At 41.4% G+C, this 15,758-nt stretch overlaps 1 protein-coding gene across 5 annotated transcripts in view; it reads right to left on the reverse strand.

Annotated features, from left to right (window-relative positions):
* cpne2 (copine II) overlaps positions 1–15,758 on the reverse strand; it is a 273,889-nt gene that overhangs the window by 69,650 nt on the left and 188,481 nt on the right. For all 5 annotated transcript variants that reach the window (XM_063066745.1, XM_063066743.1, XM_063066741.1 and 2 more), the window contains one exon: positions 10,121–10,175. In XM_063066745.1, coding sequence (XP_062922815.1) covers positions 10,121–10,175 — 55 coding nt within the window. The remainder of the gene's footprint in view (positions 1–10,120; positions 10,176–15,758) is intronic.

Raw genomic sequence — 15,758 nt, forward strand, 5'->3', positions numbered from 1 at the left:
AGCCCAAAACTACCTCCTTTATCTTTGAATAATTTAAAGGACAAGGACGAGTTTAAAATTGACAGTTTACACTGCTGGAGACAAAAAGCACAGGGGAAACAGCTCCATGGTGCATTATGGTTCTTTAGCCGTGTGTAACTGGAAGGATGGGAACAGGATAAAATTGCTGTCTTGTTGAATTGGTCACAGTAGAACATTTTGTACATAACATGGGTCTGCGAACCTTTCAGTTCATACAGAGAACACATAGAAATCTTTTACTTTTATGGCAAATAACATGATGGAAAACTGACAGAAAGGGTGAGACTGTGCCCAAACAACACAACTTACAGAAAACTGTTCTTTAAATATGACATAGAAAGCAGGCCATTTGACCCTTTGATCCAGTTTTGCCATTCAACACGATCACGTCTGATTCCCCTCTTCTGAATATCATATTTTCTGCAGCTTTGATGCCCTCTGTTTCTCAGAAGCTTTGTACTTTTTCTTAAATAGAAAAGGTGACTTGCTCTCCTCCACAAACAAGAGAGAACCTGCAGATGCTGGAAGGTTCTGGCCTGAAATGTTGACTGCCCTCTTTTCCTGGATGCTGTCTGGCCTGCTGAGTTCCTCTAGCATTTTGTGTGCGTTGCTCTCCACCACTTCCTCTGGTAGGGAATTCCATCCTCTCTGTGTAGAAGTGTCTCCTCATCTCAACCAGATAGGTTTCTCTTCCACAATTTGAGCCTGAGACTCATTAATCTAGTCTCCTACATCAAGAAAACACTACCACCCTACGCCTGCTCTCTCAAGCCTCATTGTACAGTACATTTCCGTGTACTCTCTTCTTATTCTTGGCAACTCTACTGAAGAACTATGAAGAGTGACTCAATCTCTCCTCGTACAGCAATCAGTCTGATGAACCTCTCCTTTATGGCAAGTACAATACATCTTCTTCTTGATAACGAGATTACAAGTGCAAGCAATACTCCAGATGTGGTTTGCCTGAGATCCTTTATAATTCTGGTAACAGTCGAGCTCTTGTACACAAAACCTCTTGCGAGGAAGGCTAACCAGTATTTGCTATCTGAGCTCTGTTTTACCTGCACATTTGTTTTCAGTGGCTGGTGTGCAAGGCCACCCTGGTCCATTCACCAACCAGCATTCCTCAATAGGTCACCCTTTATGGAAAACTGTCCCTTTTGTATTTCTCGCCAAAGTGCCCAATTTCACATTCATCCATGTTACAGTTCATTTACCCCATAGTCACCCAATCAATGAACTTGTACAAGCTACCTTGAGACCAATGCCTCTTGCTCAATATCCCAACCAGTCTTGTTCAAAGTCTGTCCTGAGCCCTATGGGCTCATCAGGCCGGTGCTTGAGGTTAACCCCCAGCATTTTGCCGGTACCCACTGTCAGCTGGGTGGACTGGAACAGTGTGTGGTTAAGTGCCTTACTCAAGGACACAACATGCTGCCTCAGCTGGGGCTTGAACTCACGACCTTCAGATTGCTAGTCCAACGCCCTAACCACTTGGCCACGTGCTGGTTTTGTGGCACCAGCAAAACTTAGAAACATTACATATAGTTCCTGCATCCAAAATGCATGTGTAGTTTGTTAATGTCTTTTTATGCTTTGTTTGTCAAATTAGTACACATGTTATAGTATCATTTCAAACCTAAATGGTTAAAAAAAAGATCTTGGAGAGCTAAATTTTGGAATCAGAAATTAGAAAGGCCACCAGTGGGAATATTACCTCACTGTAGGACCTGTCTTGGAAATGTAGCTTTGACCCCTTTTCTGCTACGTACTTCGTAAAAGCTTTGGTTTTAGTTTAACTGATGAGCAAATTGAATTGTGGTCACTAAGCACACAAAACCTCATAATGGATCTTGATGGCAAATCTGCAATATCTATGAAGATGTCTTTGATGAAGCTTACAGTCAGAGAGCAGTCGCAAAGGTAAGAGTTCCACAACAGAGCCCAGGAATTTGGGTAAGACTAGTGCAAATCAGTGCCAGAATGTGTCAGAAGGCACCCACTGCACTTGACAGGTACAATGTGTTTTAATTGCCAGAAAGAGATATTTAATTAATATCACCATGCATAAATAAAGCAATTGAAACTATACAGTCATAGTGGTGCAATTTTGTTATGGATGGGGAATATTCCCAGTGAGAAGCCAAGGAAGGAGCTTGCTCACACAACACCAAGCCTGATGGAGAACTAGGCTAATGTAAAATTTACTGCATTAGCGAGTGGTTTTGATTTTGTTGGTCTCCCCTCTCACTGTGCGATACCTCCCTGCCCCTTTATTAGGGAGAGTGTGAGCCTCAGGTATATTGAATTGTTAGATAAACGATCAGTTTTTGCGGCATACCAGATCATGGTCCCTCTTAGGGGTTTTGCTTGGCAGGTGGTGGGGGCTGGTGCTTTTTGCTGAAATAAGTGGGGGAGGGGGAGGGGGAGGGTCATCGCTTTGCTGCTTGTGTGTGGGGTGGGGGGGTGAAGGGGGCTTTGGGGTTCCAGTAATTTTACTGTCACTCATTCTTTGGGGTACTCTTCTGTTTTCATGGACGTTAGCGGAGCAAAAATTTCAGGATGTATATTGTACAATTCTCTGATACTAAATGGAACTAGAAAACTTCAAACCAAAAATACGGCTAAATGATCAATGCAATCATGTGAACATTGATTACCCATACATAAAGATAGATATCTGAGCTAGTTCAGCCAAGTGCCGTTGACATAGTAAACCTGAAATGATACTCAGGCAGATTATGGGAGATTTTCGGAAATCCCCACCAATTGCCCAACATTGAAGGGCAAAGACTGACTCAGAAAGTCGAAGTTAGCCTAAAAATAGGTGATCAGTACGGATGTTTTAAAGTCAGGCTTAAATGTACCAGTGGGAAAGTATATAGAAATGTTCCAAAACACCAGCAGACATGGTATAGGTCAGAATGCCACATCCAGCTGCAAAATAATGCACTGTAAGCCTTGGTGTGTCCCAGATTTTATTTAGAGGTACAACGTGGGACAGGACCTTCCAGCCCAACGAGTAACACAGCCCAGCAACCCACCGATTTAACAATAGCCTAATCACAAGGCAGTTTAGAATGACCAATTAACCTCCTAACTGATATGTCTTTGGAATGTGGGAGGTAACCAGAGCACCTGGAGGAAGCATACGCATTTATGGGGAGGACATTCAAAACTCCTTACAGACGATATTGGAACTGAACTCTGAACTCTAACGTTCCGAGCTGTAATGGTGTCGTGCTAACCACTGCACTACCAAGCTGTCTGGTAACTCCTACGAATGAAAGTTGGGTTAAAGAGCATCACCTGCTGGTTGTCATTACAAGGCAGCCCATCTCTGTATAAATGTATCTCGTCCCTGTGCAGCATCAGTGTGTTGCACTCTTCTCCTCTGTAATTCATCCCAACAAAGCCACAAGTGAGGAGCTGATTGCAGTCATCATGCTTTAGGATCCTCCACAGCCATCTATGGGTTCACCACCTTCTGGAACAGGAAATTCCTCCTCACCTGTTCTAAAGGGAAGTACCTATACTGAGGCTGTGCCTTCTGGTCCTAGATTCCCCCACTGTAGGAAGCACCTTCTCCACATCCATTCTGTGAGTTCCTCCATCATTATTCTAATACAAGCCCAAAGCTATCAAACACACCTCATATATTATCCTGGGATCATCTCAAGAACCTACTCTGGGCCCTCTCCAATGCCAACACATCTGTTCTTAGATAAAGGGGCCCAAAGCTGCCACAATACTCCAAGTGCAGTCCAACCAGGGCATTATAAGGCCTCAGAATTACAGCTTTGCTTTTACAAAACCAAATATCTTGTTACATCTCATAAACTTCTTGTACGTCTCCCTCCCTCTCTTTGCACTTCAAGCTCTCCTACCAAACATCCCCATCTCCACCATGGCCCACCTCTCCTTCTTCTGCAATGTCTCTAATGAGATTGCAAATCTCTTGCAAGAAGGGCAGGCTGCTGCTTTGCAAAGAATAGTTAACATTTGAAGGGATTACCACAGCCACTTTGCAGTTAATGAACTACCTTTCCTGCTTTAATGCCAGGACAACAGCACATTCACAAAGAACATCCACCAAACTCCTACTAATCTCAGGCCTGTCATTCAATCTCACTAGGGCCCCAGTTAGCCAGATTAATGCTTCCTGAGCAGCACAATTAGTGTACAGATTTCTTTCCTGCTGAAACACATCTCTAACTAATTAACAAGGACATTTGCATCTGGCAGATAAACATTCACAATCTGTACCATGACACAAAGATCTGCCTGTTCTGCAAGCCACCATCTGTGGAAATTGAAGTGTTGGGAAAAAAGATGGATGAGGACACAATTTGCTTGAAAACTGATGGACTCTCTCAATTTCTTTTTGCACTTAACCTTCTCACTCAGTTTCTCAACTTGCCATAGTCTTAAAATAACTTTAACTCAGTCTCAGAGAGATTGTCGTTACGATCATTCTAAAACCCAGGGCAAAATGAAGAGAGGCTGCAACAAATATGATCTCAGATTCAATAATTCACCTTACCAAAGTAAAACAGAACATCTAAATGTGTTAAAAGTAGGAATTACTCATTGAGAGAGACATCCTGTCACAGAACTCCAGTGAAAGTGTGGGACTCTCTCTGCCAAAATTACTGTGAACGCTGGCTCAACCAATATCTAAGGAGGAACTGTGGGCAGGGAAACTGAGTACATCGAGTTAGGAAACTTATCAGCCCTGAAGTAGCAATGGTGGAACTAACTCGAAGGCACATCTAGGTACCTATGGTACTACAAACTGTATTTCGGTCCACGGAAAGTCACCCTCAGTAACAGTGGACAACTCATTCAAGGAAAATTGGATTGATTTCTCTCAGCGAGTGGGATTTTGGGAAACAATACAAAGTTTCCTTGAGGTACAAATGCATAGATAGTACGATTCCACCAAGCAAACTTTAAATCCAGGGCTCCAACATTGAGTGATCACAGATGATGTGAACAATAAAAGATTAATTCAGGTGTTAGAATGAACAGAGGAAATCCTCTGAGATACTTCTGTTTCACATTTGGTCACAAGTGTATATTGAAAAACGCACCCCTTCTGAGGAGAGGTTTGGAATTCCTGGATGTGACATCACCCATTTTCCGTACCTGCTGTTTCATCCACCATCTCCCTCAACTACCTTCAATATTTTGCCCCAAACACCATCCCTTCCAAATGTGACAGGTCAAACACCCTCCCATTGCCCCATTCACAAATGCCTCAGATTGTGTAGGAATCTACTATACCCCCAGAAGTGACACATGAGCGACTTACCCCTACAATTGTCAAATAGAGTTTCAGGGCACAGAAACAAGTCATTCACCACACTGAGGCCATGCCAGTCAATCCCCATATTCCTATCAACTGTCCCAGGTTTTACCATTCACAGTGGCCAATCAGCCTATGGACCTGCACACCTTTGGGATGTGGGAGGAAACTGGAAAAATCCCAAGAGAATGTGGAATTCCACAAAGAACTGCGGCTGCTAGACAGAGCTCAAACACCATCTGGAAATTCACCAATGACACCAGTATTGTTGGCAAATTCTCAGATAGCGACGAGGAGAATTACAGGAGTGAGACAGTTCAGTTGGTCGAATGGTGTCACAACAACAATCCTGCATTCAACGTCACTAAGAGCTAGGAATTGATTATGGACTTCAGGATGGGTAAGTTCAGAGAACACACACCAGTCCTCACTCAGTGATGGAAAAGATGAGCAGCTTCACGCAGCTTGACGTCAACATCTCTGAGGATCTATCCTGGGCCCCACACATTGAAGAATGCTATATTTTATTAGAAGTTTAGGGAGAATTGGTATGCCACCAAAGACTCTTGCATATATGGTAGAGAGCATTCTGACTGGTTGTGTCATGGCTGTGGAGGTGCTAATAAGCAGAATTGTAGTCAGCCAGGTCCATCACAGACACAATACAACCCCCCCCCCCACCCCAACAAGGACACCTTCAAATGGCGGAGCCTCAAAAAGGCAGCACCCATCATCAAGCTTACCATCTGGGCCATGCTACCATTGTTGCTACAGGGACCTGAAGACCCATACTCACTATCTTAGGAACAGCTTCTTCCCCTCCATCATGAGATTCCTTGCTATCCCTCTTTTGCACTGTTTATTTTTTGCCCTGCATTGTGCTGCTGCCGTAGAACAACATAAGGTTTTACAACGATAATAAATCTGATTCCGGCTGTACCCACCAATCCCCTTTCTCCAAACTTAAATATCCTCACCGTGCAGATAAATTAAGTGTTGTGTGCACAGATCAATAATGTCAACAACTGGATATGCTTTCACAAGCTTACTGCTTTTCTCAAGATATCCTTGTCTGAACAAAAGGTCAGTGACATTGTTGTCTCTGTACTGTCAGACAGAAAAATAGGGATCTTGTTCCCTTCACCCAGTGACTGTGTGAATACTTTGATTAACTATAATCGGCAGGGTTTAGCATCACTAAGAAATCAAACCAAGTTATGGACAAATAAGAAAGGCCACAAGCCTATTACATTGATTTGTTTTAAGTCAGACAGCAACGTCCCAGTCAAATACTCATTCAGCAATCAGATTCCTTGTTCAGGGGAGACAACAGCAACCTTGTAAATGATATTACATGCAGCTTTATAAATAATACGGTGCATTGGCCTTCATCAATCGTGGGATTGAGTTTAGGAGTTGAGAGGTAATGTTGCAGCTAGGTAGGTCCCTTTGTAGTGTGTTATACTCATCAGGATTCACCGCAGAGCTTACAAGTCATCATAGTTGCTCGCATGTTTGCAGACACCATTTGGTGGTACTGCTGTTACTTTAGGTCATCCAGACCTCTTTGTTTTCTTCATTGACCCGTTTCTTTCTTTTTAAATCTTTTTATTGAGTAAGTATACAAAAAAGGTAAGCCATATAAACATTAATACAATGTTAAAGTACAATAAAATTCCAAAAGATAACAATACCAAAAAGAAAATACTACAAACAATGTAATTTAAGCATAAGAAACCAAGATAACATAATAGTATACTAGATTTTATATATATCAATGGAAAAAAAAAGAAAAAAAACCCCCCCAAAAAAATCCCACCGTGCAACTACCTAAAAGCAAAGCAAAGCAATGGGCTAACTTGAAACCAAACAGAGTTAAACTTAAAATCACGTCCTCAATCCCGACCTCCATTAAAACAGTGAAAAAAAAACAAGAAGGGTAAATATTACATTAAATGAAAATATCGAATAAAAGGTCCCCAAATCTGTTCAAATTTAAATGAAGAATCATAAAGGTTACTTCTAATTTTCTCCAGATTCAAACATAAAATCGTCTGAGAAAACCAAAAAAAGGTAGTTGGAGCATTAAGCTCTTTCCAATGTTGTAAAATACATCTTTTCGCCATTAAAGTAAGAAATGCAATCATTCTACGGGCTGAAGGGGAAAGATTACTAGAAATTTTAGGTAGTCCAAAGATAGCAGTAATAGGGTGAGGAGAGATATCTATATTTAATACCTTAGAAATAATATTGAAAATATCTCTCCAAAAAGTTTCCAAAGTAGGGCAAGACCAAAACATATGAGTTAAAGAGGCTATCTGCCCCGAACATCTATCACAGAAAGGATTAATATGCGAGTAAAAACGCGCTAACTTATCTTTGGACATATGTGCTCTATGAACCACTTTAAATTGAATTAGGGAATGTTTAGCACAAATAGAGGAAGTATTAACTAATTGTAAAATCTGCCCCCAATCATCCACAGAAATGGTAAGCCCCAATTCCTGTTCCCAATCTACCCTAATCTTATCAAATGGAGCTTTCCTAAGTTTCATAATAATATTATAAATCATAGCCGATGCACCTTTCTGACATGGATTAAGGTTAATTATCGAATCTAAAATATATATAGGAGGAAGCATTGGAAAGGAAGAAAGTATAGTACTTAGGAAATTTCTAACTTGTAAATATCTAAAAAAATGTATTCTTGATAAGTTATATTTATTAGATAATTGTTCAAAAGACATAAGGGAACCATCTAAAAATAAATCCAAAAACCGTAAAATACCCTTAGTCTTCCAAGTTTGAAAAGCGCGATCCGTAAAAGAGGGAGGAAAAAATATGTTGCCTAAAATAGGAATCGCTAACCCGAATTGATTAAGATCAAAAAATTTTCTGAATTGAAACCAAATGCGCAAAGCATATTTAACTATCGGGTTAGAGACCTGCTTAAGGCGTTTCGAATCAAAAGGAAGAGAGGAACCTAAAATAGAACCAAGTGTATAACCCTGAACAGATTGTAATTCCAATGCTACCCATTTAGGAATAGATAGTATGTCCCGGTCAAGTAACCAAAATTTCATATGTCGAATATTAATAGCCCAATAATAAAATCTAAAGTTAGGTAATGCTAAACCTCCATCTCTCTTAGCTTTCTGTAAATGTATTTTACCCAGTCTCGGATTCTTATTCTGCCAAATAAATGAAGAAATTTTAGAGTCAACTTTATCAAAAAAAAATTTAGGAACGAAAATTGGTAATGCCTGAAACACATATAAAAATTTTGGCAAAAAAAACATCTTAACTGCATTAATACGACCAATCAAAGTTAAATATAAGGGAAACCATTTAGATGAAAGTTGAGTAATATGGTCTATTAATGGTAAAAAGTTAGTCTTAAATAAATCTTTATGTTTACAAGTAATTTTAATCCCAAGATATGAAAAGTAATTATTAATCAATTTAAATGGAAATTTATAATATAAGGGAAGATGTTTATTAATCGGAAAAAGTTCACTCTTACTAAGATTTAATTTATAACCTGAGAAAAGACCAAATTGTGCTAATAACTCTAAAACAGCAGGAATGGATCTCTCAGGATTAGAAATATATAAAAGTAAATCATCAGCATAGAGTGATAATTTATGGGACTTTAATCCCCGAGTTATCCCAGTAATATTTGAAGATTCTCGAATAGCAATTGCAAGAGGTTCTAATGCAATATCAAATAATAGGGGACTAAGAGGACAGCCTTGTCGAGTACCACGAAAGAGAGGAAAAAAAGGTGAGTTTAAGGAGTTAGTACGAACCGAGGCTACAGGGGAGTGATATAACAGTTTAGATTGACCCGTTTCTTAGACCTCTTACTTCCTCAGAAGTTTGCACAGGCTTGGCAAGTCAGCTAAAACTTTGACAAACTTCTATAGAATCATGGCGGAGGGTATCCTGATCCTCACGGCAAAGTATGGAAAAAACAATGGCCAGGAATGGATACAAAAAGCAGTGGATACAACACAGTCCATCACAGGCAAAGCCCTCCCCATCATTGATCACATCTACGAGGAGCGCTGCCAAAAGAAAGCACCAACCATCATCGAGGACTCCCACCAGGTTCAGGAACAGTTATTACCCTACAAACATCAGTCTACTGAACCAGCATGGATAACCTTGTTCACCTCAGTGCTGAACCAACTCCACAACCTATCAACTCACTTTCAGGGACCCTACGACCCATGTTCTCAATATTACTTATATACTTTTAAAATTTATTATTTGCATGACTCATCTTCTTTTGCAGATTGGGTGTTTGTCAGTTTTTGTTTTGTATAATTTTTCATTAACTCTATTGTATTTCTTTATTTTCCTGTAAATATTTACGAGAAAATGAACCTCAAGGTAGTACATGGCGATATATACATACTTTGATTACAAATTTACTTTGAACTTCTGAACTTCGAATGTAACATTACAACTTCCTGTCCTGTCGAAGACAAACCTTTTGCTCCCCTGGCCATTCTCCATGGCCCATTGCTTACAACATGGTCAGCCACTAGCTCTGTTTTCAATTGTGATGAATGTCGCCAACCTGAAACATTAACTCCATTTCCCTCTCCAAGGCTGCTGCATGGCTTGACTAACAATTTCACGATTCTCTCCTTTTAGATGCTCATTTAAAATTAAAAGCTCTCAGTAGGTCTGGATAAACACTCTCACAGTTACTTATTAAAGGGTGGCAGAACAAATGCAGACTATTGTAAATAAGGTTTAATACCATATTTTAAAAGGCTTTACCTTCCAGTCAGGAGGTAGCTGTGCACCAAAACCTAAGGCTGGAAACATCTTGTCTCTGCAGGGTGATAAAAGGGAAGATGGATGAGTAAAGCATACAACAGATTGTTTTTGCAATAAAATGAAGATTGCTGATAATTCTTTCCAATTCCAATTACTTGAGAAAAGCAATAGCTGCACATGTGACATTTTAAATGTCAGTACGTTTCACCACTCCTGTGGCATTGACTTAAATTATGGGATTCAGATAGATTCTCATCACAAGATTTATAATAGTACAAAGAAGAAAGATATACATTGTCTCCTTGATGTGTTATTGAAAAGTTTCTCAAACAATCCATAAAACTGAAGACCAAATATTTAGAATGCACTGAGGAGAAAATACATACACGACACGCAAATGATGCAATATTGCCCATACACACATTTTATTCAGATTTCTTTTAAAAGAAACACACAAAGGATTCTGCAAATGCTGGAAATCTTGAGCAATAGTTATAAACAGTCAGGACTTCGAGCTGAGAATTTTCCTCCAAGGATGCCATCTGACCTGCTGAGTTCCTCCAGAATTTAGTGTGTGTTATACTATGGAAAGAATGTAGAGGGAAGTGCTCCAAACAACATTAACAGTAAACAGTTTTTAATTCAAGCGATGGTTATTTATAAGTCACAGAAAAGCATTCTTGTTTGTAACTGACTTACGTGAAGGGCAAAGGCTTCAGAGCAATGCCTTGCTGATTTGGAACACGACCTGTGCTTAACTAACCGATATTAGTTAACTAACTAACAGCTGTCTGTGGTAGCCCTGAGTCAGGAGGAGGTTAATTCACGTCCCACCACAGCGCTGAGTGCGTAATTCAGCCTAGCATTCGTATGTTAGGCTGAGGCAATGTTACATTGCACGAGGAATTATCACCTCAAGAAAGACGTTGAACTGGTGCATCAATGGCCAGCCCCCACCCACACTCAGGAGTGGGAACGATTGTACAATGTTCATTTCCATCTGTAAATACCCAGCAAATGACGCAGTCTGCTGAATGTCTGAACGCAGAGAGACCCAGACAACATTCAGACATGGGCTGAAGAGAGGCACATAACATCTGAGCCACACAAATGGCAGGCGATCACCATCTCCAACCACCGAGGGCCTAAGTTCAAAGTTCAAAGTAGATTTATTATTGAAGTACATATATGCCACCATACACAATCTTGAGATTCATTTTCTTGTGGACTTACTCAATCCATCCATAATAGAATAATAACCATAATAGAATCAATGAAAGACCACAGCAACTTGAGTGTTCAACTGGTATGCAAAAAACAACAATGTGCAAATACAAAATGAAAGAAATAATAATAATAATAATAAATAAGCAATAAATATTGAGAGCACGAGATGAAGAGTCATTGAAAATGAGTCTATGGGTTGCAGGAACATTTCAATGATGGGACAAATGAAGTTGAGTGAAGGTATCCCCTTTGGTTCAGAGGTAATAGCTGTTCCTGAACCTGCTGGTGTGAGCCCTGAGGCTCCTGTACCACCATCTTACTGACAGCAATGAGAAGTCAGCATGTCCTGGGTGATGGGGGTCCCTGAAGATGGAAACTGCTTTCCTGTGGCAATGCCTCATGTAGATGTGCTCAGTGGTGGGGTGGGTCTTATCCATGATGGATTGGGCTGTATCCACTATTTTTTGTTTAAGGGCGTTACCAGCCCCTCATAACACTTCACCAGGGTGGATGTAAGTGCTGCTGGATGATAGTCACTGAGGCAGGTTGCTACGTTCCTCTTGGGCACCGGTATGATTGAAGCCCGTTTGAAGCAGATGGGCACCTCAGACTGCCGAATGAAAGGTTAAAGACCTCAGTGAACAGTCCAGCCAGTTGATCAGCACAGGTCTTTAGTACTTGGCCAGGTACCCTGACTGGACCGAATGCTTAATGTGGGTTCACCCTCCCCAAAGCTGCTCACACGTCAGCCTCAGAGACTGAAATCACAGGATCATCCAGGGTTGTGGCAGTTCCTGAACGTTCCTCCATGTTTCTATGGTGAAAGCGTGCATAGAAGGCTTTGAGCTTATCTAGAGGCTAAGCCCCATTGTCACCTATGTCACTTGCTGACAACACAAACACCTACGTCAGGATGCTGTTCATCGACTATAGCTCAGCATTTAATGCCATCGTTCCCACAATCCTGATTGAGAACTTGCAGAACCTGGGCCTCTGTACATTCCTCTGTAATTGGATCCTCGACTTCCTAACTGGTGACCACAACCTGTGTGGATTGGTGATAACATCTCCTCCTCACTGACAATCAACACTGGCGTACCTCAGGGGTGTGTGCTTAGCCCACTGCTCTACTCTCTATATACACATGGCTGTGTGGCTAGGCATAGATCAAATACCATCTGTGAATTTGCTGACAATGCAACCATTGTTGGTAGAATCTCAGGTGGTGACGAGAGGACGTACAGGAGTGAGATATGCCAACTAGCAGAGTGGTGCCGCAGCAACAACCTGGCACTCAATGTCAGTAAGATGAAAGAGCTGATTGTGGACTTCAGGAAGAGTAAGATGAAGGAACACATACCAATACTCATAGAGGGATCAGAAGTGGAGAGAGTGAGCAGCTTCAAGTTCCTGGCTGTCAGGATCTCTGAGGATCTAACCTGGTCCCAACATATTGATATAGTCATAAAGAAGGCATGACATCGGCTATATTTTATTAGGAGTTTGAAGAGATTTGGCACGTCAACAAGTACACTCAAAATCTTCTATACAGTATTTGTACCGTGGAGAGCATTCTGACAGGCTGCGTCACTGTCTGGTATGGAGGGGCTACTGTACAGGACCAAAAGAAGCTGCAGAAGGTTGTAAATCTAGTCAGCTCCATCTTGGGTACGAGCCTACAAAGTACCCAGGACATCTTTAGGGAGCGGTGTCTCAGGAAGGCAGTGTCCATTATTAAAGACCTCCAGCACCAGCACGCCCTTTTCTCACTGTTACCATCAGGTAGGAGGTACAGAAGCCTGAGGGCACACACTCAGTGATTCAGGAACAGCTTCTTCCCCTCTGCCATCCGATTCCCAAATGGACATTGAAGCTTTGTCACTACCTCATTTTTATTAATATACCGTATTTCTGTTTTTGCACATTTTTTGAAAAATCTATTCAAAATACATAATTGATTTACTTGTTTATTTATTATTCTGTTTTACTTTATTTTTTTTCTCTCTCTCTGCTAGATTATGTATTGCATTGAACTGCTGCTGCTAAGTTAACAAATTTCACGTCACATGCCAGTGATAATAAACCTGATTCTGATTTAACTTTATAAAAGGTGACAGTATTCAAGCCCTGCCACAACTGTCGAGCATCCTTTGTTGATTCAGGTTTAGACCGGAATTGCCACTTCACCCGTGAGGTGGCTTTCTGGAGATCATACCTGGACCTCTTGCAACTTTCTTGGTCACCAGATCTGAATGCCTCTGATCTGACTCAGCAGATTGTGGTTCAGATGTTCACCCAGGGCTTGTGGTTGGGAAAGACTCGGAATGATTTTGTGGGGACACACCGTCTACAACTGTTTTAATAAAGTCCGTTACAACTATGGCATATTCATTCAGATTCCCAGATGAATGCTTGAATACAGCCCGGTCCACCGACTTGAAGAAAACCTGTAACTGCTCCTCTGCCTCCCCCAACCATCTCTTTGTTGTCCTAATCTCTGAAACTTTGCTCTACAGTCTCTGCCTGTATGCAGGTAGGAGAAAGACAGCCAAGTGACCAGATTTACCGAAATGCGGTCTGGGCATAGAATGCTGGGCACTACTTATCTTAGTATAAAAGTGGTGTAGTGTGTTGGGACCTCTGGGTTCCATAGACAATAGACAACAGACAATAGGTGCAGGAGTAGGCCATTCGGCCCTTCGAGCCAGCACCGCCATTCACTGTGATCATGGCTGATCATCCACAATCGGTATCCAGTTCCTGCCTTATCTCCATAACCTTTGATTCCGCTATCTTTAAGAGCTCTATCCATCTCTTTCTTGAAAGCATCCAGAGACTTGGCCTCCACAGCCTTCTGGGGCAGAGCATTCCATATATCCAACACTCTCTGGGTGAAAAAGTTTTTCCTCAACTCCATTCTAAATGACCTACCACTAATTCTTAAACTGTGGCCTCTGGTTCTGGACTCACCTATCAGCGGGAACATGCTTCCTGCCTCCAGCGTGTCCAATCCCTTAATAATCTTATATGTTTCAATAAGATCCCCTCTCAGCCTTCTAAATTCCAGAGTATACAAGCCCAGTCGCTCCAACCTTTCAACATATGACAGTCCCGCCATCCCGGGAATTAACCTTGTGAAGCTACGCTGCACTCCCTCAATAACAAAAATGTCCTTCCTCAAATTTGGAGACCAAAACTGCACACAGTACTCCAGGTGTGGTCTCACCAGGGCCCTGTACAGCTGCAGAAAGACGTCTTTGCTCTTATACTCAATTCCCCTTGTTATGAAGGCCAGCATGCCATTAGCTTTTTTCACAGCCTGCTGTACTTGCATGCTTGCTTTCAGTGACTGATGTACAAGAACACCTAGATCTTGATGTGCTTCCCCTTTTCCTAACTTGACTCCATTTAGATAACAATCTGCCTTCCTGTTCTTACCACCAAAGTGGATAACCTCACATTTATCCACATCAAACTGCATCTGCCATGCATCTGCCCACTCACCTATACTGTCCAAGTCACCCTGTATTCTCATAACATCCTCCTCACATTTCACACTGCCACCCAGCTTTGTGTCATCGGCAAATTTGCTAATGTTACTTTTAGTTCCCTCATCTAAATCATTAATATATATTGTAAACAGCTGCAGTCCCAGCACTGAACCCTGCGGTACCCCACTGGTCACAGCCTGCCATTCCGAAAGGGACCCATTAATTGCTACTCTTTGTTTTCTGTCAGCCAGCCAATTTTCAATCTATGTCAGTACTCTGCCCTAATTTTGCCCACTAATCCCCTATGTGGGACTTTATCATAGCCTTTCTGAAAGTCCAGGTACACTACATCCACTGGCTCTCCCTTGTCCAAATTCATAGTTACATACTCAAAAAATTCCAGAAGATTAGTCAAGCACGATTTCCTCTTCGTAAATCCATGCTGACTCAGACCTATCCTGTTACTGCTATCCAGATGTGTCGTAATTTTATCTTTTATAATTGACTCCAGCATCTTTCCCACCACCGACGTCATGCTAACTGGTCTATAATTCCCTGTTTTCTCTCTTCCTCACTTCTTGAAGCAAGGGACAACATTAGCCACCCTCCAATCCTCAGGAACTGATCTTGAATCTATAGAACATTGGAAAATGATTACCAATGCGTCCATGATTTCTAAAGCCACCTCCTTAAGTACCCTGGGATGCAGACCATCAGGTCCTGGGGACTTATCAGCCTTCAGACCCAACAGTCTATCCAACACCACTTCCTGCCTAATATAAATTTTCTTCAGTTCATCCATTACCCTAGGTCCTTTGGCCACTATTATATCTGGGAGATTGTTTGTGTCTTCCCTAGTGAAGACAGATCCAAAGTACATGTTCAACTCGTCTGCCATTTCCTTGTTCCCCATAATAAAT

The sequence above is a fragment of the Mobula hypostoma genome, chromosome 14 (assembly GCF_963921235.1).
Source record: "Mobula hypostoma chromosome 14, sMobHyp1.1, whole genome shotgun sequence".
Classification (NCBI taxonomy): Eukaryota; Metazoa; Chordata; class Chondrichthyes; order Myliobatiformes; family Myliobatidae; genus Mobula; species Mobula hypostoma.